This window comes from Pinus tabuliformis, chromosome 8 (assembly GCF_031772625.1).
Source record: "Pinus tabuliformis cultivar Carrire ecotype Pingquan chromosome 8, CPIR1, whole genome shotgun sequence".
Classification (NCBI taxonomy): Eukaryota; Viridiplantae; Streptophyta; class Pinopsida; order Pinales; family Pinaceae; genus Pinus; species Pinus tabuliformis.
In genome coordinates, this window is record NC_142294.1 from 1,147,473,861 (window position 1) to 1,147,498,774 (window position 24,914).

The following is a 24,914-nucleotide window of genomic DNA, read 5'->3' on the forward strand; positions in this document are numbered from 1 at the left end:
ATATAGAGAAGTATATCTATAGATGAAAGTGTGATTCAAAATAAAACAATAATACTATAAAAATAATTTAATATAAACAAAGGGGAACCATAATATGATAAAAGAGATATACTACGAATAAAAGGCATTTCATTAAGTCGGTAACTGCCTCTACAAACTTTTGAAGTTATCAAATTAAAGGTGGTGGAGAAATTTAGAAGCGGTGAAGTAACCTCTCCAGTATAAAAGGAGGAAAGGTACAGTAGGAAAGGGAGGAAAATTTTGATACAGAGGGAGACGAAGGAGGATTGTTGGAGATTTAAAGGGACATGAGGAAATTCTAATAGTATCACTGATAGAAGGAAGTTGGAGCTCAATTGTTCTTGAAGTTTTGGGCACGGGGGCCAGAGTACCTCGAATTTGGAGTACTTTGGAGTTGGGTACTGAAGTTGTGTTCAGTTTGGTAGGGAGGTTTTGGTTGTTTTGGTAACGGGAGCGGGAGCAAGAGCCACGATAGAGCAGAGACATTTTCAACCACAAAACTCCAGGTTGGTACTCAATAGTAAAATTGTTAAATTCTGAAAGGAAAATAATATATAGAGAAGTATATCTATATGAAAGTGTGATTCAAAATAAACCATAATACTATAAAAATAATTTAATATAAACAAAGGGGAACCATAATATGATAAAAGAGATATACTACGAATAAAAGGCATTTCATTAAGTTGGTAACTGCCTCTACAAACTTTTGAAGTTATGAAATTAAAGGTGGTGGAGAAATTTAGAAGTGGTGAAGTAACCTCTCCAGTATAAAAGGAGGAAAGGTACAGTAGTAAAGAGAGGAAAATTTTGATACAGAGGGAGACGAAGGAGGATTTTTGGAGATTTAAAGGGACATGAGGAAATTCTAATAGTATCAATGATAGAAGGAAGTCTGAGCTCAATTGTTCTTGAAGTTTTGGGCACGGGGGCCAGAGTACCTCGAATTTGAAGTACTTTGGAGTTGGGTACTGAAGTTGTGCTCAGTTTGGCAGGGAGGTTTTGGTTGTTTTGGTAACGGGAGCGAGAGTAAGAGCCACGATAGAGCAGAGACATTTTCAACCACAAAACTCCAGGTTGGTACTCAATAGTAAAATTGTTAAATTCTGTACACATATTACAGAGAAGTATATTTTGAGAGTAATATTGATTATACCCCGTTAAAATCCTAATTTAGGGTTTCATAAACTGTTTTCAGAGCTTTAATATTATTAAAATTGTAAATTTTATGAATTATGTGTTTCACACACTACTCTTCATATGCATACCTCGCATGCCTTGCACTAGTATACTTATTAAATAATTATGAAAGATGTTTAAATGAATGGTAAAAGGATTAGGTACCTAAATTATTAAGAAGGGAGATATTACTTAAAATTTGACACTAAAAAAAACACATGTTAAATATTTCGTAATTATTAAGGTTATTGAATAAAATTAATACTTTCGATCTTGCTAATGTAAATATTGATAACCATAGCATTAAAGTTTATAAATTAATGTATAAATATCTATTATATTTAAATATTATAATTAAAGTTTTAAAAGTTAAAAAAAATAAAAAGAAAACAAACAAGTAGAGTTTTAAATTCAACATATCAAACTCCCCACTAATATATTGCATAACCTCACCTTCCTGCTACGCTTAAAGCAGATAAACTCTCAAATAAAATCTAATGAGAGCAGTGGAAGAGGGTAGCGACTGCCTAGGAAGGGGTATTTATCTAGGTACATAGAGACACCAAAGGGGGAGGAAAAATTGGTCTGCTATAGGGGTGAAGTGTGGTTCGAAGGAGAATTCAATCAGAATTGGAGATTTGGGTAACTGTTCTTGAAGCTTTTGGGCACGGGGGCAGAGTGCTTCAATTTTAAGGTATTCTAGAATTGGGTATCGAGATTGTGCCCAATTTGGGTCATTTTGATAACGAGAACAAATTTGGAGCTATGACAGTTTGGGATCGACTTCAAACACGGAAACCAGGTATGTATTTGTGTTATTTAATTGATAGATTCATGTTTAATTTACAAATGTTAGAATTTAAGGATTTGATTTGGTAAGGTCACTACAACATCATCTATATATACTAGTCGAATGGGGTGAATCAACCCAAGGGATACGTCCCTTCACCTTCTTGGTCCAACTTTACTCTTCTGGGCCAACTTGTTGTTGAGAAATCCATTAGTGCAGCAACTAAGGGTTTTTCTTAAGTTGATTTCTCTTTGACATTTTTGTGTGATTGTTTACTCATTAATTATTCTTTCAAATTATTATATTCTTTTCATCAAGACAAATGCCAAACAATGAAGATCATAAAAGAGGATACAAGATGTAGGCACTCAACCAAGGCAAAACCCTTATGAAGGGGAAAACCTAGTTAGACTCTTCCACTAGTAGATTCAATTTAAATTGAGACAACTAGGACCCAAGAACAAGACAAATGACTTCCTTCACTCCACCAAGTTCGCCTCCCATGAACAAGTCAACTGTTTAGTCAAAGAAGAATTATCATGCAAACTAGGGTTTTAGCCCCTCTCTTCCTTCTTCTGCAACTTTCGGTTTCTTGCACTTTTTCGGCCCTGTAATCCATCATAAAATTCGCATGTGTGGCTTCAGATCAGTGATTTCAGAGTTTTGCTTGGCTTCTTTTCCTTCTTGGCAGAGGATAGATTCTTATCCTTGTATTTTGCACTTCATTACTCCTTAGCTGCAAATCAAATGTCATCTATGCATGTTCCTCAATAGGTCGAATGATTGGCTATGAATAGTGGTTTGAAACTCCATTTGAGGCAGACTTGTAGAGTAGGGTAGGTCGACATATAGGAAAGGGAGCCGACTTGGTGGAGTCTCTTTGTCACAAAATAATTCTTCTTCTTTGACTTTAGGTGCCCATGAAGGGTCTTTTACATTATGACTTTGACTTTGATACAATACAAAATTCCTAGAGCACACAATGGGTGCCTTGATCTATTGACCAATGACCCAAGCATGAAACCCATGCTTTAATAAGTCAATTTTCTTTTCAATAAAATTTCTTTTTCTTTCTTTTGACAAATACATCTCATCATGACTTAAATACAATTATGAAGACCGACACTACTTACATTCTTCAACACTTCTTTTTAACTAGGGAGGTATTCATAGTTACACATATATACAAAGGTACAAGGATAAACTCAAAATGATATGTTCTACGAAGAGTCACAGCACACACAGTGCTAAAGATTAGATACTTGACCAAGGTATCTAACTGGTTGGGACTAAGGTGTATTCCAAGTTTGAGCCATTATAAGTACCATCAGGCTTCAACTCTAACACCAACCCAGGGATCTAGGTATCATATCCAAGGTTGGAGCTCCACAAGGCCAACGATACCATCCCTACTTCGGGATCTAGACATCATCACAGGCTGGCCAAATGCCCTCCCAAGCATCTTGTTGCCCCAAGATGCTTCATCTCTCCTTATCAACTAAAAAAATATATCCACTAGTCCAAGCATGCTTCCAAAATGTTCAACCTTCTTATGGAGAGATTTGCTTGTACCATCACAACCCCAATTAGCCACAAACTTTCGAATATATATACGTTAGCACAAACCTCCAGGGTCTCCAATCATTCTGATGCTGCTTAGGTTATCATAATATTCAAACTTATCTCTATGGAAGCTGCTTTCTTCAATTTCTTCAGCAACACCAACTTCAGCCTCAACACTTTTCCAAAACATCCAATTCTAGTTCACATCTTCATCAGTCACAACCAGTGTTGAAAATATCGGTATCGGCAAAATATCGGCAAGGGTCCAGAAAATATCTTATCGGCAATATCGGCAAAAATATCGGCAAAATATCGGCAAATATCGGCAAGCATAAAAAATAATTTTTTCAAATTTTTAAATATAGCCGATATTTTCAAAATATTGCGATATTTTGCCGATATTTTCCGATATTTGCCGTTATTTTGAAAATATCGCGATATTTTCAAAACAGAAAATATCGCGATATTTTCTTGGCGATATATCGTTTTGCCGAAAATATCGCGATATTTTCGAATATCGCCGATATATCGCTGATATTATCAACAGTGGTCACAACTTTATTAATCACGAATACAACTCATGGACAACCATCTGTAGTACTTCAGCCATTTTCCGATTTCATTCTTTCTTCAAGGTCTTATAGCTGTCACAATATGCCCTCCCTCTTAACTGGGGAGATATTGTTGAAAAGTGTAACTAGGTTCGGTCTTCATAATGACATGTGTAATTGATGAAAGGAAGAAAAATAAAATTATTATTGTAATGCTTGTCTCATGGGTTTCATGAGAAAGAAATTTTATTTTTAGTAATGGCTCCCATTGTGAGCCTTTAGGTTTTGTCATCTAGTCATAAAAGTCAAATTGAGTCAATGTCATGTATGAAGGACCCTTCTTGGGTATGTTACATTTTGTATGAGTCATTAGATAAGTATAAATAACCCTCCAAGACAAGCACAAGCATCTCCCTTCAAGTTGGCTTCAAAAGGAATAATAACATCTCTCCAAATGACACATCGACCTAGTTGGATGACAAGTCGGCTTATTATGATGGCAAACAACTATAAATAGGCCACTCGGCCTCATTTCAGAGCACAAATTTTCGGTGAAGCAAGTTTGAAGTTAAGTAGTGCGAAGGTGATAAAGAAGAAGCCCTATAACCAACGAGGAGAGAGGAAGAAAGAGCGGAATGTTTCAACATTGTTTTGGGACTATTTTGGGCTATGTAATCTCCACACGTGCGAAGTTGCAGTCCCGTCTATTGCAGCAAGGAGGCCGAGAAGGTTACATTTATCTAATGGTAACCAAGTTAGGTGAAGGACAAGTCAAAGGGAAGCGAAATTAAAAGGAAGGAGTCTCTTTCTAAAGAGAGGCTAGTTAAGGTTCAAAATTGGTCATCTATACAAACTAGGGTTTCTGATTTGGAACCAAAAGTTGCAGACCAAAATCAAGGGGTTGAAATTCTGAAGGAAAGCCGAGAAGAATAAGAAGCAAAGGGTTTGACTATCTTTGACTCAAGGAAGAGGAAAAGGGCTTTGTGTCTTGGTCTTGGAGTGGCAAATAGGTCAAGGGTTTTGGTCTTAGTATTCGTCAATTGAAGACTCTATAAGAAGAAGAATTTGTTCGGGTTTTCCTCTCAAGTGGGAGAGGTTTTGGCCCTGGACGATAGCCTATATTCTGTGTCTCTTGTCTCTTTATGGTTTATGCATTGGTAGCTGTTTGATGAAGAAGAACACTAATAACTGAAGTAAAAGAAGATCCTAATCTAAAGAAGTAAAATGCACTCACAAGCAATTACTAATAGAAGAGAAATCACTTAATCGCCATGCCCTAGATTTCTCAACATGGTATCAGAGCTAAGGTGACCAAGTCAAGGAAGGGCATCTTATCAAGGGACACTCAAGGATCAAATCTCAAGGAAGGTATCAAAGCAAAGATCACCTTGAAGTCAAGATCTACAAAGAAAACATCATCAGGAAGTCATCATTGATCTTCATCAACAAGACTTCACCATCAAAAGGGATCTCCTTCTCTGTGAAGATCAAGAATCATTATTGAAGAAAACTTTCTTCATCAAGGAGAAGTTTTCTATTCTCTATATCATCATGAACATCAAGGAAGCAACAAGGAGAAAGAGCATCCTATCAAGTATTATATTTTTGTCCACATCTGAATTTGTCAAAATGTCTTTTTGCAAGGAAAACAACAAATTGGTTGGGGCTTCAAACTATCTTGCATGGAAGAAAATGACAGATCTGAATCTTATTGAAAATGAGGTTATGGAGCATGTCAAAAGATCTATCACTAAACCAAGAAAGGAAGATGCTCAAGCTCTTGCCAAGTATATGAAAGGGGAAGTTAGGGCTCAAAGGATTCTCATAGAATCCATCAAGGATCTCCTCATCCCATATGCATCTAAACTCGAAACTTCAAAAGAAATCTATGACAAACTGGTAGAGTTGTATTCCGTAAGCACTGCTGGAGAAGTCATCTCATTAAGGCAAGAACTCTACAAGTTGAAGATGTCAAGGGAAGATGGAATAGCTTCATACTTTATGAGGATATTTAAAATCCGAGATCAACTACAAGATCTGGGAGAAGTCTTGTCTGATAGAGAAATGACTACAATGGTATTAAATGCACTACCAGAAGAGTGGGGTAACTTTACTTAAAGTATTTATGGGAAGAAAGAAGCTACTCCATTCCAAGATCTATGGTCACTGTGCAAGATTGGAGAATCTAGACTAAAGGCCAAATTTGATGTGGGAGCAGGTGAACAAAATCAAGCATATGCTACATTGACAAAGGGAAAATTTGGAAAATTTGGTCCTCAAAAAAAGAAGAAGAACATGGCTAAAATACAATGCTATGGGTGTCAAGAATATGGGCACTATAGGAGAGATTTTCCTAAGCTCAAGAAGGATAATAACACAAGAGGAAGAGAAGAAGCCCACATCACTGAGGAAGTGGAGGAAACTGAAAAGAAGAAATTCAAGGAGGAGGAAGTAATAGATCCCCACTATTGAGATATTCTTCCTCACAAATTCTTTTCAAGTTCCTAAGTCTTATGTTGTAAGATATGGCTATCATGATTCACTAAGTAGAATAATGGGATGCATCAAGGCATCATAGAAGCATTGAAAGCAAGAGCTCAGGACATCATCATAGAGAAGCATGAAAGATGCTTAGAATCTATGGAAGTCAAGGATATAGCTCTTGGGAATCTCATTGAAAACACAAGTGGCAAGGTCATCTAGTACTAGGTTCATCATACATTTGTCAAAAGGAAACATCTGCTGATGGGGATACTTTAGATCCTCAAGATTCTCTGATGAAATCTTTATTGAAAGGTTCACCAATTATGAGGGGAAGCGAGTGTTTCATCAAGAATTCCAAACTTGTGGAATTCATGGGATGATGGTATGATGACATAAAAGTGAAATGGATCAAGGGATTGAAGCTCTTTCAATCAAGGAAGCTACTGCAGGAAGTCTGGATGACCCAAAGGAAAAATGAGGTATGTATGCTTACATTTGATATTGTGGAAGTCATGTCATATGGTTGCAGATATCATGAACCAATGCTCTATCTTAAGAGCATGATCAAAAGAAAGGATCTCCTCCCTCAAAGGGATGCAGGAATGCATGGGTCACACATTCACTAGATGAAATCAACATAATATGTCCTCATATGAAGTATGAGGTGGTTGAATACAATTGAGGAACTCTGATTGGAAGCTCCTGGGAATGAAATGTGTGAAGAAAGGAAGGAAGAGATCGTGGAATATGCAACCATGGTAAAGGAAATCAACATCTGAAAGACCAAGAAGATTTGGCTAGGATATCTCCATGGAAGACGCTTGACAATATATATCTTTGGAAGATGTGTTGATATGTATGTAGGATGCTGATGCAAACTAGAAGATGTCATGATGAAAGACCATCACAAAGGTAATGTTGATTTTAATGTTCATTCCTTTATTTTTGAACAAATATCTGGATGGGTTTATGTAGGGCTACCAAGGGAAGATCTATGGATGTCTTCCACCATCGATGCACATGTAGTAGGATGAAAGATCCTTAAGTAAACATGGCATGAAGAAAGCAACATGGCATGAAGGAATGTCAGATATGGATCACTTTCCGATGATGACATGGTTGACTCATGGATGAAAGTGATGGATGGTCAGTGCCCTATGTAGAAGTCCCAAACATGAAGACTCCTAGATAACGAAAAGAAGTTCATGACATCGTAAGAGGAGTTCTTCTAGCAGCTGGTTGTCCCATCATCTCCACCTGAGGAGCTACTGTAAGTCCCTAATTAAGAGGGAGCTTGGAAACAAGTTTCTTACTTGGAAGAAACTTGGAAATTCCTAAGCCAAGAGGGAGCTTAGGTACATTCCTTCTGTAGGAATGAGTACATTTCTTTATTGGAATAGATATGCCCTCCCTAACTAAGAGGGAGAGATAGACACATCATTCTTGTCTTCACTTGGGAAGACAAAATAGAGGATTGGGTAAACACATGGCATTCGATACCCTTTGAGGACCGATATTCTTTGAGGACTGGGAATCTAAGATAAGAATTGTTCTGGTGGAACACACCTGGAGAACCCGGGTGGGGTATGTTCCGAGAGAGACAATGATGAGGGTGTCTATACATCATTGGTCTCACCAACATTGTGCTAAGATCCCGTGGAGAGATACAACTATTAGTCAAGGCCTTGCTATGTGACAATGCTAGTTGATATGATGCTAAACAAATGGGTTACCAATCCGACTCTTCTTATGAAAAATTCTTCAGATTGAGAATGACCAAGTACCATTATGAATACCTCCCTAGTTAAGAGGGAGTGTTGAAAAGTGTAACTAGGTTCGGTCTTCATAATGACGCATGTAATTGTGATTTTATGTAATTGATGAAAAGAAGAAAAATAAAATTATTATTGTAATGCTTGTCTAATGGGTTTCATGAGCAAGGAATTTTATTTTTAGTAATGACTCCCATTGTGAGCCTTTACGTTTTGTCATCTAGTCATAAAATTCAAATTGAGGCAATGTCATGTATGAAGGACCCTTCTTGGGTATGTTACATTTGTATGAGTCATTAGATAAGTATAAATAGCCCTCCAAGACAAGCATAAACATCTCCCTTCAAGTCGGCTTCAAAAGGAATATTAACATCTCTCCAAATGACACGTTAGCCTAGCTGGATGACAAGTCGACTTATTATGATGGCTGTTAAATTATGGTATGTTCTATGCTTAGAGCAGTTTACTTATTTTTCTTCTTATTAGTCACAGATTAGCAATCTCATATACATTAAGTAAAGTGCAGATAGAACATTAAATGATCAATAGAAAACAAGCCAAGACAAGAGACACAAGATGTGGCGGCTAGCCAGGGACAAACCCCAATGCGGGGAAACCCTTTGATCAAATCTTCTTTTATCTTCAATAGTTCAGCAGAGAGAAATAGTACAAAATCTGAATTCTGTAATTTTATATCAGCAGCAGCAAACCCTAGATCAACAAAGTCAAACTTGGTCAAACTAGCTGAAATTGACCTCTAAAATACTTGGTCAATTTCCGGTCAACTTGTCCTCGAACAGCCTGAAGAAACAACCCTTGAACAGCCCCAAAAGTTCAGTCAATTTGCAGATTTCTGAAGTCAACTTGCAACCCTAAACTAGGGCAGTCAACACCGGTCAAACCAGAGGTCAGATCACCTCGATTTTCATGCCAAAAATTGCGGCCTGCCTAGGAGAGGCAACCACACCCAATCCGCACTCTTGGAAGGTCAATGCTGGTCAAAGAGATGACCTGCTGCCCTAGCGTCCTTCTTTTTGCGTCTTCCTTGCCCTAGGACGTCTTCCTTTCAGCCACACGTGTGAGAGAGAGAGGCTCCTTTTATGCGTAGGAGAGAGAGAGAGAAGATGAGTGAATTGAATTGTCCAAATGAGGAGAATTCTCCTTGTATTTATATGCAAACGTTGAGGTTGAATAGACATGACTGTTGGGCTTCTGAGCCTACATAAGTTTGCTAGCTGACCTGGACAATTTGTCCATAATCAAAATAAATTCATATCTCCATAAATACTTATCAGAATCGGATGATCTTTAGATCAATCCTACACCTCTCGATGAGAGGAATCTAGCAAAAATATTAGAAGCCATAAATAAGGTGATCCACATGGAGTTTGGCCCTAGTTGCCAATTTTAACAGTGGCAAACAACTATAAATAGGCCACTCGGCCTCATTTTAGAGCACAGATTTTCGGTGAAGCAAGTTTGAAGTTAAGTAGTGCGAAGGTGATAAAGAAGAAGCCCTATAACCAACGAGGAGAGAGGAAGAAAGAGCGAAGTGTTTCAACATTGTTTTGGGACTGTTTTGGGCTAAGTAATCTCCACACGTGCGAAGTTGCAAACCTGTCTATTGCAGCAAGGAGGCCGAGAAGGTTACAGTCATCTAAAGGTAACCAAGTTGGGTGAAGGACAAGTCAAAGGGAAGCCAAATTAAAAGGAAGGAGTCTCTTTCTAAAGAGAGGCTAGTTAAGGTTCAAAGTTGGTCATCTATACAAACTAGGGTTTCTAATTTGGAACCAAAAGTTGCAGACCGAAATCAAGGGGTCGAAATTCTAAAGGAAAGCCGAGAAGAAGAAGAAGAAGCAAAGGGTTTGACTATCTTTGACTCAAGGAAGAGGAAAAGGGCTTTGTGTCTTGGTCTTAGAGTGGCAAATAGGTCAAGGGTCTTGGTATTCGTCAATTGAAGACTCTATAAGAAGAATTTGTTCGGGTTTTCCTCTCAAGTGGGAGAGGTTTTGGCCCTAGCTGATAGCCTATATTTTGTGTCTCTTGTCTCTTTATGGTTTATGCATTGGTAGCTGTTTGATGAAGAAGAACACTAATAACCTAAGTAAAAGAAGATCCTAATCTAAAGAAGTAAAAAGCACTCACAAGCAGTTACTGATAGGAGAAAAATCAATTAGTTGCTATGCCCTAGATTTCTCAACAAATATACCCTTTCTTTATCTAAGAAACCTCTTTCTTCCAGCCATACATGCTCTTTTATTTGTATCGTCATATCATCGGAGAACCTCAATCTTTCAGAACATCGTTCCTTCTATCCTTACTTGACAATATGGTCAATAACAATGTATACTTAAAGATTCTCACAACTCCCTCTTTCCATCATGCTCAATCATCATTCTCAAGTCATCAACAAGTGTGAGGTAGGTAAGCATCTTCAACACCTTTGAAGACAATGTACTTGCAAATATTCAATAACAATTACAACCAAGTACAAATATATAGGAGCATGAAGTTTAGCTTTAATCAAAATAGGGTTAAGAGTTACATCTTTTCATAATCTAGACTTCAACAACTTTGCTAGGGATTTGTCACAAGCCTTAGGTTCCATCATCGAGACTTAAAGCTTTAGATATCAGTAACTAAATCAAGTTAGTAAACCAATCGTAGGATTTTACATATGGGATTTCAATGTTATGCTCTAGAATTTCATGTCAAACTTTACTAGGGTTTTGTCACAAACCCTAGATTTTCATCAATAAAACTAAATCATAGATATCAATAATAAAGTTAGCATTCTAGCATTTCCTATCTAGGGTTTCATTATTACTCCCTTGTATCAATCTCTTACTAGGGTTTTTATCGTAAACCCTAGATACACACATCAAACTCCAAAATTAGATATACAACAATTTGATCAGACTAGGGTTTCAATTATGCGGAAGCTCATGCACCTAGGGTTTCATTCCTAGGACCTTACTTTAACTATTACAAGGGTTTTCTTCGTAAACACTAATTCAATACACCCTAAAAATCTAGGGTTTTATCATATAACCTAGATATCAATGACAAACCTTACAAAAGGCTAGGGTTTCTTCATAGCATTACCAAAAACCTAAACATCAAGGGAGTAGGATACCATTATATGTTCTAGACTTTATCAACAAACCCTTAGTAGGCTAGGGTTTCATCATTATTGTCAACATTCCCTAAGCATAAAAATGGTTAGGGTTTTACAATGAACCCTAAAGGTTAGGGTTTTACCAAGGTGAATAGGAGATATAGAGTATGTCAAGGGTTGATTCAATCTAAAGATTAATCACCCTTACAAACAAGAATCTTTTATGATTCAAAATCCTAGACATGAGAGAGTTAGTAATATAAAAACAAATTTCAAAATGACCGTACCTTTTGATGTAAGACCAATTACAAATTTTTATACATACCTTGAGATTCTTCCTTTCCAGACCTTGTAAGATTTTCTAATTGAAGGACTCCCTTTCATGAGGTATGGCATCAACAATTTAGCTACCTACAATATTTACCAGCAAAAGTATACAAGCACAAGAATATAATCTAGGGTTTCCAATAAACTTTTAGAATATGAAGATTTTGAGTACAAACCCTAGGAAACAAGTGAATAATGTTACCATATTTCATACTTTTAACAAATGAATATTCTATACATACCTTATCTTTCATGATTGAAGGATTGACATTCCTTTGAACTTGTAGCTTTTTCTTGCAATCTGAATACATATTGTTAGATGACTTAAAACAAAAGGAGAAATACCAATACTTGAGTTAGATGAGGACTCCAGGCTTGATGCTTTCTCTTGACTGTAGTAAGAATGAGCTTGCTACATGTCTTCAAATAGACTTTTCCCTTTTGAGATATGCTTTGCTTAACGATAGAATCTTCATTCACTGCTGGATAGCTTATCTCTTATAGTCTAATTCTCAAGTTTAGGACTTCAGAAGTAGGATTAACTGCTTTTCAAGGGATGTACACTAGACAAGATTGATGGACTTCGAGTGCTGCTATGTAGTCTTGAGATAACCCTTTGGCTAGGGCCCTTCTCAAATACTGATATCGGTCTCTTTAAGTAGGCTCATTGTATCACTTAATCAATGAGGAGACTTTAGAAGATAACTTCCTATTCCACTGTTCAAGTATGAATTACATGAATATGTATATGTCTTAGGAATGCTAAATTACTCTAACTATGGTGACTGTATATAGGTGATAAACTAATTAAAATGACTCGACCTTGAGACTAACAAGTCTTTGACTCCTTTTTGTGGGAGATGGAGGCTATAGCTCAGGCCTTCAAAGTATACTTAGAATCTTGAGGGAGTCTAGGCTCCTTCTTATAGCTTCAGGATATGCCTATCTATTAGGCCTACAATGGATAAAACACATTTTGTCTAGATCAATCAACAAATGATCCTTTCCAAGGCTTCTACTAGCCTCTAAAATATATAGAGTGACTACCCACAGTTATGCACGGACTTCTGAAGATTTCGGATCCCTTAGGTGACACAAAATTTCAGACTTCTAGAGAGATTTCAAATCATAACATCTAAGCCCAAGACTTCGATCCTTTCATCAAGGGATTCAGTGTTGAAACGGCTATTAATCTAGCCTCTCAGTCCTTATAATCAATGCTTCTATATTCCTCAATTTTCTTTGTTATCTTTGCTCAGGCCTGCAACCTTATTACAGAGGTAAATGCTTGAAGGTATGCCCAAAAAAATATTCTTTTGGAGCTCAAATTTTTCTCTAGAAACTCGACCTTGAGGAATGATACAAGTAGATTCTTTATCTTTGAAGATGTGATCCTTCTCTAGCTGACTTTAGACGTCTGTCCTTAGCTTTGATACCATGTTGAGAAATCCATTAGGGAAACAACTAAGGGTTTTTCTTAAGTTGATTTCTCTTACTTTGACATTTTCTTGTGATTGTTTACTCATTAGTTCTTCTTTCAAATTAATATATTCTTTTCATCAAGACAAATGCCAAACAATGAAGATTACAAAAGAGGACACAAGATGTAGGCACTCAGCCAGAGCAAAACCCCTGTGAAGGGAAAACCTAGTCAGACTCTTCCACTAGTAGATTCAAATCAAATTGAGACAACCATGACCCAAGACCAAGACAAATGACTTCCTTCACTTCACCAAGTCGGCCTCCCATGAACAAGTCAAACTGTTTAGTCAAAGCAAATTTATCATGCAAACTAGGGTTTTGGCTTCTACAACTTTCAGTTTCCTGCACCTTTTCAGCCCTGCAATCCATCAGAAAATTTGCACGTGTGGCTTAGGATCATTGATTTCAGACTTTTGCTTGGCTTCTTTTCCTTCTTGGCATAAGATAGACTCTTCTCCTTCTATTTCTCACTTCATTACTCCTTAGCTGCAGATCGAATGTCCATTGTCATCTATGCATGTTCCTCAATAGGTCGAATGATTGGCTATTAATAGTGGTTTGAAGCTCCATTTGAGGCCGACTTGTAGAGTAGGTCAGGCTGACATATAGGAGAGGGAGCTGACTTGGTGGAGGAGTCCCTTTGACACAAAATAATTCTTCTTCTTTGACTTTAGGTGCCCATGAAGGGTCTTTTACATTATGACTTTGACTTTGATACAATACAAAAATCCTAGAGCACACAATGCGTGCCTTGACCTATTGACCAATGACCCAAACATGAAACCCATGCTTTAATAAGTCAATTTTCTTTTACAATAATTTTTTCTTTCTTTCTTTTGACAAATACATCTCATCATGACTCAAATACAGTTATGAGGACTGACACTAGTTACATTCTTCAACTTGTCATTCAATTTTTATTTTATTTTATTTAATTCTTCATAATTCTTCTAGGTCGACTTAGGCATGCGGGAATACCTCTCGATACTACCCAAAAAATCAACACTCCCTCTTAGTGAGGGAGGTCTTCTCCTTAGCTGCAACATATTTCTCCTTAGCTGAAATTTCTCCACAAGAAAAGTTCATGAGGTTGCTATGTTGATGTAGTGTCTTTTCACATGCACATCTATAAATCACACCATCTTGGAGTACGCTTTGTGACTTCTCACATGCATGTCTTTAGATCACTCCATCCTGGAGTAGGCAATGTGAGTATCCTTCGGACATTTACCCCTGTTCAAATTAGCATGGTCCAACTGAATCAACATGGGTTCTCAGGTAAATGTGTCAATCTCCTCTAGTCAAATCAATCTGTGATAATCCCTCTGACACTGAGGCAAATCCATCTGTGATATCACATGATAGTAGTCTTAGGTAGTTCTAATAATCTTTTGAGCACTTTCCAACATAATTACCTCGCTGATTTTGCAGACCTGTGACAGAACAAGAGGAAATGTTGGTGGTTTTTGCCCTGATTTGAAGGATTGGAGCACCAAAAGACTGCCTATATCCAATTCTTGCAAAAAACCCACATTTCTACCTTGTAACCTCTCAAAAAGGGGCTCTTTCATCCTTTGATCCTTCAAAGGATCCTTGTAACTTTCTTAAATTGATTCTCCCCCCTTTTTGTGGCAAAAGAGTTCCTATTTTCTCTTGATTTTGATTTCTTCCTTTTGTGAAGGATCTAATCAAGCATTGTAATCGAAATCAATAAAGTGCTGATTTTTTTGGGGAGTAAGGGGATTTCTTCACCCCTAAGCATCCCCTTCCCCCATTTGGGGAATTGTCTTGTGGTTGTGCTTGAGCAATTTCCTCTTTCTTGTCATTGATAAAACTAACATAGAGTAGGTAATCAGATTTTGCATCTAGCTTAGTTTTCCTTTTATTTCATGCAATCTAATGCAATCTAATCTAGTTTCAAGTTTTCTTCATTAATTTGTTCTAATTGCAATTTAGAGTAGCAATTGCTTTTCATTTGAGCAAGTCACTTTTCTTGATTCAATTCACATTCCATTTGAAGCTCATTAGATTAATTGTAATTTTGCTTTTGATTTAATTGTATTAGTTAGATTTCTTTCCTTTCAAGAAGTAATTAACCTCCATCCATTTGTTGGTTGGATAGACTAATTAGGGACCCTTTCCCTCCTATGTCTTCTTATTCTGGGATTGGGTGCAATTGGTAAACACTTGACTTGCAAAATCAGGTTGGGTTACCCAATGTTGGATCTACTTGCAAGTGGACTGCTTGTGAGAATCCGGGGAGCGCATGGAGCCTTAGCTTCCTCCTTTGGACCTCCCTGCAGTTTTCCTTAACCCAACGAAGATAAGGCCTGGAGGGAAAGCTAAACATTAGATAAGTTTTGGTCTTTTGCAATCATCATTGAAATTAACTTGTCTCAAGTGACAACCTAATTTAATCTAAAACGAACCAAGACACACCAAAACATTTTGATTTGAGCAATCTCATACTTGATCAATTGCCTTTGCTTTCAAAATTTTGTCATTTATATTTCCAAGTCATTTCCTTTTCAAGTACTTTGTTGTTCATGGAATTATCTTTACTTTCAAAGCATTTTCCTTTTTGGGCAATCATCTTTTAATTTCCAAGCTCTTTACTTTCAAAGTCATTGTTCTTTCCTTGGAAATTTACTTTTGCAAGTACTGTACATTGGGCACTGGTCTACATTTGCTTCATCTTGTTCATTATTGCAATATCTTTACTTGTGAATGATTATGATTATTATGCCTATGAAATTGATGTACATGCCTTGAAGTCATTTGCTGCAATTTACATATTGAGAATTGGATGTATCTTGGTCATTGTAATTAACTCCTAGAACTTGACTTGTTTAACATAGATTAGTCAAGCCTTGGTTTATTTCAATAGGGTCCACCCCCCTTGGCTTCACTAGGAGTTAGTCTAGACGGAGGAATTGAGATTTGAGTGACAACTGCTCAACTCAAAACTTGCCCCTAAGGCCGCACCAAGTAGAGTTAAGGATTTTTCTCCACGATATCCCAGGTGTGGATTTAGGCGGCAACATGCCTCACCAAGGGGGATTTGAGTCACCTGCTGGCATGAAATGTGGTATCCCTCCTAGAGAGATTACCCTTATGGTTCAATTCTAAGTTAGGGTTTCAGATAAAACGACAAAATTGTGTTTTATAACAGTATTGCAATACCTCTTCAATCTATAAAACAATGATGCACAAGTAGTATAAACAAGAACTCAAACAACAGCTGATTTTGCCAACAAACATTATTAGTAGGGCCAATTTAACAAGCAATTAACAAACTTACAAATCCATAGTTTCCCAATTACGCAAAATTAGTTTCTAGGTTTAGAAACTGTAGCTATCCCTTTCCTTCCACCAAAATCACACCAGCAGGCAGTGCTGCTGCCTTGCACCCTTATTCACGCTTGCTGCCTCAGTCCGTAGTGCAGCCAACCCCTGAATTTACCCTTAATCCCTCACTGTCTCCTGATCGTGGCCCTTTAGGCCCCCTGCTGCCTCAAAAGAAGGCTTCTTAGATTTATGCTGTCCCAGAAAATCAAACCGCTGCCTCAGAAAGGCATTTGCTGCCACAGAAAGCCAGACCGTTGCCTCAGAAGACAGCTGCCACAGAAAAGCTAGATACTGCCACAGAAAAGCTAGCCGCTGCCTCAGGAAGACCCTTGCTGTGACAGAAAGCTAGACTGCTACTTCAGGAAGACCCTCGCTGCCACAGAAAGCTTGGCCACTGCCTCAGGAAGACCCTTGCTGCCACAGAAAGCTAATTTACAAGCTAGAATTTGGTCCTGTAGCAAGAAGATAGTAGGATTGGCTAGGGTGAAATCTTTCACCACCAAAACCAATCAGAGAAAAGGGGGTCTTAAAAGTTTAAAACCCTCCAAGAGCCTCAGCCCAAAATCAGAAAGAATAACAAACCATGGTGATCATAATGACCCTCCTCCCTTCCTTTTATAGTTTCTCTTTGGGGCTTTACCCTTCTAATTTCAATTTTGAGTGACTAGCAAGTTTCCCTCCATTTGCCCCAAATTCAACTATTATTATCTAATGTTACCTAAGTAACATTAAATAATGATTTCCCCCCTTTTTGAAATGACTATAGCCTACGGGGTTAAATAGGCTACTACGTGCTCCCTTGGGCAATCAATGGAAGAGGAGATTACATGAAACCAGCCAAATGCCCAACAACATTAGCTGCAACCAGTTGAACTAACCCCAGTGAAGATGAATGATTGCATAATGCATTTCCAACTATTTAATATGAAAAGTTCTAGATATAGAGGAGGAGGTATCATCTGTTAGTTACTTGTGGTGTTAGTCTGGATATACTGTATTAGATTGACAGGGGATATATTGTTATTTCATGTTCAAATTTAATTCCAGGCTCCTTTTTATTAATTATGTTACATCTAGTTTATTCATTTCTTTTTCAGAGGAAATGATTAAAATTCAGGAAAAATTTAAATAGTTTGCTATGCTTTCCTACTTTTATTTCAGAAGCTTTTTATTCCACAGTGCAAGATGGATGGTGTTTTCTCTCCTGCCTGTGAATGCAACTTATACGTCAATCTTGTGATGCATTTTTTGGATGAATTTCTATTGCTTAACATTATTTATGCTTTGTCGGGTGATCCTTTTGTTGCAATAGCTCATTATGTTTGCCGATATAAATGTGTTAGGATACTGCTTGGATGGCAATTATGGTTGTGTTTGAAGTTATTTAACATCAGTGATATGTTCATTGATAAACGATATCTTTTGTTTTTACAGTTCCAGAGCCAGATTCTTGTTCTCTCTTCATAGCATTGATGCTGATTTACAAGGGCATGGATATTCTGCCTCCTTGTTTGCAGTTGGGAGCTGACTTTGATGTTGAATAGATAAGTCCAAAAATTGATTCAATCCATTTGTAAAAAGATTAATTATATTCTCAACAGGCCACAAGTATCGATTCTCTACAAATGGAAAGGGTTAGAACAATCTTGAGGCCTAAATATCCTTATCCACATGAGCATTCTCAGCATGCCATTTTTGCAGTTGTTGCTGGATGTCTTTTCTTCATATCAACTGATAACATGCACTCTCTTATCAATAAACTGGACAATAATATAAAGTGGTGGTCGATGTATGCATGTTTATTCGGATTTTTCTACTTTTTTTCCTCTCCTTTCATTGGGAAAACCATTCAACCAAGCTATTCCAACTTCAGTCGGTGGTATTGTATTTGTTCCTATTTGTCCACATATCACTTTTATTTAATATTTTCTTCTACTATCCATTTATCAATGTCAGAGCTCCTGTAGTAGCAATCTGAGGTTTCTTTCATGTTTGTTTTAAGAGCAATCTTAAGAAAATGGGTTAACCTTCCTGCAGGTATGTGACATGGCTTTTAATTTCTGCAGTGTATCATCTTCCGAGTCTCCAGACAATGGGAATCGATATAAAGATGAATTTATCTTTATTTTTAACATTATTCTTGTCATCGGTGCTGGCTCTTGTCGTTTTCCATATTACATTTATTTGTCTGTGGTACATGGGCATTGTTGCTCGTGTAGCAGGCAAACGACCAGAAATTCTTACCATTTTACAAAACAGCGCTGTAAGAACTTCTTGAATTATTGAAACATCTCATGTTTAATACTGTAAAAACAGTAGTTTTGAGCTCAAAAATTGACTATTTTGTTATAAATGCTGCAGGTTTTAAGTATAGCCTGTTGTGTTTTCTACAGCCATTGTGGCAATCGAGCTTCCTTGAGAAGTAAGTGGTTTGGAAGGAGACATTCTGGTCGTTTAGTTGTAGATTCATTGAATAAACCAGATGATGCTACCTGGTACTCAGGGTTGACTCATATGCATGAGCTGAAAGAGCAAGTTTGCTCTACTTGGTTTGCTCCTGTTGGGTCTGCAAGCGATTATCCTGTATTTTCCAAGTGGGTTATCTATGGTGAGGTATGTTTTTCTCACTTATAAGTATTCTTTGTTCTTTGTTTCTAGAATCTGTCCCCTTGTATACAACTTTGTAGAGTGGTCGACCTGAATTTTGACTTTAAAGTTTAGCTAAATCCTAAGTTCTCAATAATGATAGGATGCAATTACTTTTATTTTAAGTTGAACTGCTTCACATACTCAGTTGGGTTCTTAAATGATTTTTTTTCATTTCTTGTTACAGTTAGTTTGCCATGAAGCATGTGTCGGGCCTTCTGACACTATATCGCCAATTTATTCTCTTTGGGCAACATTTATAGGACTATACATTGCAAATTATGTGGTGGAACGATCAACTGGGTATGCCTTAACATGGTCATGACATTGTCTTGTAGATTTTTAAATACATATGAATGTACAACATACATTAATTTATGCATGTTTGTCTGTGTCCTAAATACATACATTGGTTATATCTGAGTGCCTCTGTGTATGCAAATATGTTTACATGTGTATCCGTTCTCAAGTGTGCATATAGGTTTGGTGTATTATACTTTTTCATGTGAGATATATCCATCATCCTTTATCTATCTATCGTAACATGTATATTAACTTGTGCAAGTAAACAACATCCCTCATTTTCCTACTCTTTCATTCTGTGCTTATATTATACACTAAAAAACATCTCTAGTTAACTTGGAATTTGACAATGTACAGTTGGGCTTTGACACACCCTGAATCTCTGTCAAATTTGGAGTACCAGAAGACACAAATGTCACCAGATTTTCTGGACATGGTTCCTTGGTATTCAGGGTATGCATGTTACTACATGGTTTTCAAGATAATGGTGCTTGAAAAAAGTATTGTGGACTTATGATGACAAGAATCTATGGTGCAGGACATCAGCCGATTTGGTCAAGACAGGTTTTGACCTTTTGGTATCTGTAACCCTATTTGTTGGTCGCTTTGATATGCGGATGATGCAGGTAATTCTGAGGAAATGCTAAGATCTCACCCTCTGAGATCAATTTAGATTGTTTTATGTTATTCTAAATTCTATCCCACAATCTTTGAAATGTTTGTTGACCCTGCACTTGATCTGCATTTTATGAATGTTTTATGGTCTAGGCAGCAATGAGTAGGGCTCAAGAAAGTTCGGCAAAAGAAGGTTTTCTTTATGATCACCTCAGCGCAAGAGAAGAACTGTGGTTTGACTTCATGGCAGATACCGGGGATGGTGGAAACTCTTCCTACAGTGTAGCTCGACTACTTGCCCAACCTTCTCTAAGAGTAAGCATTGAGGACCACTCCAATGATCTGCCTCGTGGCGACTTGCTTCTTGTGGGAGGAGATCTTGCGTGAGTTGATGTTGAACTTTACTGTTTTCCTTATTCTTATCTTCAGTGTAAAACTAGTTCTAGCATTTCAGTAGAAGATTCAAATGTTTTTTCCCTGGGAAAATGCTGCACATATGACAGCAAGATACATGTTCAGTCAAGACCCAAGATTGTTACATCCAAGGGTCAGAGTGGTCAGACAAAAGTCTACATAGGAAAAAGGGCTAGCAAATCCACTTTGGCACCGACTTAAGAGTGTACTTCTTTTCTAAAAAAGGCAATTCTGGCTGAGAGGTGAATAGCCAAGCCTGATTTCAACACAGCAGCTTCTTCCAAATGGAATGAAGTGTTACAGCTCATGAAAGTGCCCAATAGCATTGTTTCCATAAGATCAAAATGCCTGTCAGGCGGATTACATCCCACATAGCCCTTCTTCCATCAGGTATAACATGGCATGTGTCTAGTAAACATTAATTATATTTTTTGAAAATGAAAGAAAGCTGTTGTAGCTTCCTTTTGGGGAAGTTGTGTTCCATGGAGGAGGCAAAATATATAGTCAGTTTAATAGCTGTCTATAGAGTGATACATTAATATGGTACACGTGGCACATAAATTTCCTGACTTATATTAGAAGTGCAATTATTTGATTTTATTGCTGTGGAAGTACCTCATACAAATAAATACATGAGTCAGTAATTTGTGGGTTCTAGGATTTACTCAAACTCAAATGTTGAAAAGTAGTTTTACTGCAGCTCAAATAAGGATGGTCTTTCATGTTAGGTAATTATGATAATTAGTTATTAGAAGACACATGATACATGAACTTTTCATATGGTTATGCATATATAAGGGTATTGGTTTCATATAGAATGACACAATTGCTTTAAGCTATTGTGTCATTGCACATGTATCAGTTCTTGAGCAAATCTTGTAAAAGTACCTTTCTGTAGGCCATTGTAAAAGACAGGGTATGTTAAAATTCTTTCTCTTGCATTTCTATTGGCTAAAGATAGAAACCGGAACATCTGCTATTGAAAATCCATTTTTGCTCAAAAAAGAATCTTTCTTTTAGATTGGCATTTTGAAAATGGGATTACTACATAATAGCATATTGTGAACTTGACAAAGAACTACAATATTTCTTTTTTGAAAATGGTTCATATATTATCTCACATAAAAATTAAGTACAACAGAGTTCAAGATAGTTACATCATACAAGTAGTAGGTTAATCAATAAAGTCCAAGTCCATGAAAACTAGAATGGTTGTTGTTATATGAACTTGAGTTCCCCATGGGGAAGGACTCAACATCGCAGAAGTGTTGATGTTTGTAGCTCGGGTTGGTACTTCTGCACAGGCCTAAGTGTCTAGGGCCTAGGCATGCAGAAGTCACCCAAGATCTCCTTAGACATTTGCTCTAGTGTGAGCAAATTGCATTTGTAACTTAGCCAAAGTTTTAGCTTAGGAAAAACACATAATTATTATGTTTGCTAATTGAGCTAAAAAGATATTAGAAAAAGTAAAGTATTTACTTTAGTAATTATGTTTTAATCGCAGCCTTTGATCTCAAGTGAGGTGAGATCTAATTTCAGCCGTCAATCATTTTGAAGATTAGGGTTAGGCATTTAGCTCAATGAAAATTTATAAAATCAAGGCTAAGGAGGGAGAGAAGACACACCGTGCAGAGGAAGCTAGCTGCACAAAATGCTGCAGCATATGGGTCAAGGACTAGCCGAGCAACAAAGGACGAAAAGCAGATTTTATTGGGTTAGGCGTGAGCTAGCCAAAGTGCACGAGCTGCAGGTGCGTCGAGGTGTTACGCCACAACACTTAGAGGTAGTTATGACAGGTTGCTGCAGGGAACAAATTTTGTGAGTTTCCAGACTACAACAGTCGGAATGATGGGTGCCTAAAAGACTAGGCAAATAATTCTTCAACAAAATTTGGTAAGATGACTGCAATAGGTCTTTGGTTTGAAGACATATTAGACAGAGCTTTAATCTTCCTACCTTGGAAGGCTAGGGTCACCTTGTTCTCAAGGAAAATGATCTTTGGGAGATTGTTGAGACTGAGATCCCAGAGCCGTAAGATCCTCAGGAGAAGGCCATCCTAGCAAACAAGGAGATAAATGCACACAGGGTACTCTTGAATGCCACAAAAGATCATTTGATCCCTCACTTAACCAAGAAGTAGACAACCAAGGAGATGTTCGAAGCCTTGGTAGGATTATACCAGAGCAAGACCATAAATAGGAAGTTGATACTGAAAAGTATGCTCACAAACTATGTAGATGGCCAAGTTTGACTTGGTGATGAGTTATTTGATGACAATCGTGCAAATTTGTGATCAACTTGCAGCTGTGGGAGAAAAAGTGGAAGACTGGGAACTACGAAATGTGGTGTTGAATAGGTTCTCAGAGGCATGGGGTCCATTCATTAGAGGAGTCTATGCTTGAGGTAAACTACCCATATTTGATAGGCGAAGGGATGACTACGGTCAAGAGGAAATCAGGTTAAATTCAAAGGGCAAGATCAACAAGAAGGAAGATGACGAGAATGTGGCTCTGATCGTAAAGGGAAAAGAAAAGAATTTGAGTAGGAGTGAGGAGTCAGCCTCATCGCTGAAGAAGGACTTGACTAAGGTTAAGTGTTTCTCATGTCATAAGACAAGACACTATGCTTCATAGTGGCTAGAGAGGAAGAAGGGACGAAAGGCACGCAATCATGTGTATCTACATCGACAAAAGCTTAGGAAGGGTTTTCCAGGAAGTTTGGAATAAAGTTCTCACTTGTTTCCTACCTCTGCTTGAGCACCTTATTAGTAGGTGTGTAGCTACTAGATAGTAGAGCCACAAGACATATGACAGGAGCACAAAAATAATTCGACAACGTGACCGAGTGGAACTTAGAATTGGATGTGGAGTTTTGTGATGATGCCAAACATGCAGTAAAAGGGGTTGGAATAGTGGTATTTCCACTTGAGTCAGGAGACAAGATGGAAGTGAAGGATGTGCTATGGGTGCTGGAACTTAGGTGGAGTTTGTTCTCAGTCTCAATGATTGAGAAGAAGGGGTTTTGTTTAGCCTTCCTGGATGGACAGGCATGGATCAAACTCTAAGGCATCTAGCTCTGATGTAGGCCAAGTCATTGGAGTTAGAGAGAGAAACTTGTATAGGCCAGAGGGCCAACCTATTTTAGCGATGGCAAGAAGCTAACTAATAGCAAAGAACAAGGAGCAGGAAGCTCTGAAGGTTGAGAAGCTCTGACGGAGTCAGCCTTCAAGTTCAAGAGGGGAGGAGTAATTGACAATTTACTCCAAATCTGTCAAGATTTCTTGGTATGAGATGACCTTACATGATGTTTAGGAGCAGGAGGCTTCTAGGATCTAGGCCAAGGGGAGCAATAATTTTAGGACGTTTCCAGACTAGGTGGCAGGGAAGGCTTTTGGTTCAAAGGGAGCAACCAAGGCAGTGGATGCAGTTCTAGGGGGTAGAGGTACATCCTTTGCTAAGTGGGAGTGTTGATGTTTGTAGTTTGTGCAGACACTTCTATAGAGGCCTAAGTGTCTAGGCATGCAAAAGTTGCCCAAGATCTCCGTAGACACTTGCTCTAGTGTGAGCAAGTTGCATTTGTAACTTAGCCTTAGTTTGAACTTGAGAAAAGCACATAATTATTATGTTGGCTAATTGAGCTAAAGAAACATTAGAAATTAAGGTATCTACTTTTTTAATTATGTTTTAATCTCAGTCCTTGATCTTGGAATATATGCAAGCTGAAATATGCAATTTTTTTTTCAAAAATTTTCAAACTTTTCGTTGATGCCTTTTAACAAGCAGTTAATGCACATAACTTTTGTCAAACATATCACAGACATAATAGAAACACTTGCGATAACAATACATTTGGGAGGCAAATAGAAATTCTATTAACTTGTAGAGGAGAATTACAATGCACAATGAATCTGAATCTGAGGAACCTGGTGTAGCTCCAACAATATAATCTTCAAAATAACAATAGCAACACAATCTTCAGAATAATGCTTTGCCCAACCGGCTTCAACAATATAATGACAATCTGGACACCTCTGCTACAATATCTTGGCACCTTGTTCTGTTATGGAAACTTAGCTCTAGATTAATTGATGAATCCAGCCTCTAAGATCTGGAAACTCGGCCTTCTCAAAATGTATAACCCATAAATTCGATCACCAAACAACAGTCCAAACTTAGCTCCAGAAATGATGACTCGGTCCGCTGAACACTAAGAAACTCGACTTCTGTGATCTGAGACTCAGTCTCCTTAAGAGATAGTGGTTTCAGCCTCCCAAAGATGACTGCAATACTCAGAAATTAGTC

The 24,914-nt window shown here is 37.6% G+C and overlaps 1 protein-coding gene across 3 annotated transcripts in view; it reads left to right on the plus strand.

The window, feature by feature from the left end:
* Nucleotides 1–24,914, plus strand: part of LOC149239407 (uncharacterized) — a 130,558-nt gene that overhangs the window by 22,020 nt on the left and 83,624 nt on the right. For 2 of the 3 annotated variants that reach the window (XM_089373406.1, XM_089373405.1), the window contains exons 2-8: nucleotides 18,070–18,514; nucleotides 18,673–18,898; nucleotides 18,997–19,248; nucleotides 19,469–19,584; nucleotides 19,942–20,037; nucleotides 20,123–20,210; nucleotides 20,353–20,582. In XM_089373406.1, the coding sequence (XP_089229532.1) occupies nucleotides 18,261–18,514; nucleotides 18,673–18,898; nucleotides 18,997–19,248; nucleotides 19,469–19,584; nucleotides 19,942–20,037; nucleotides 20,123–20,210; nucleotides 20,353–20,582 (1,262 nt within the window). In that variant the 5' untranslated portion in view covers nucleotides 18,070–18,260. Of the gene's footprint in view, nucleotides 1–18,069; nucleotides 18,515–18,672; nucleotides 18,899–18,996; nucleotides 19,249–19,468; nucleotides 19,585–19,941; nucleotides 20,038–20,122; nucleotides 20,211–20,352; nucleotides 20,583–24,914 lie in introns of those variants that run through there. The other variant, XM_089373407.1, reaches the window with a different exon arrangement.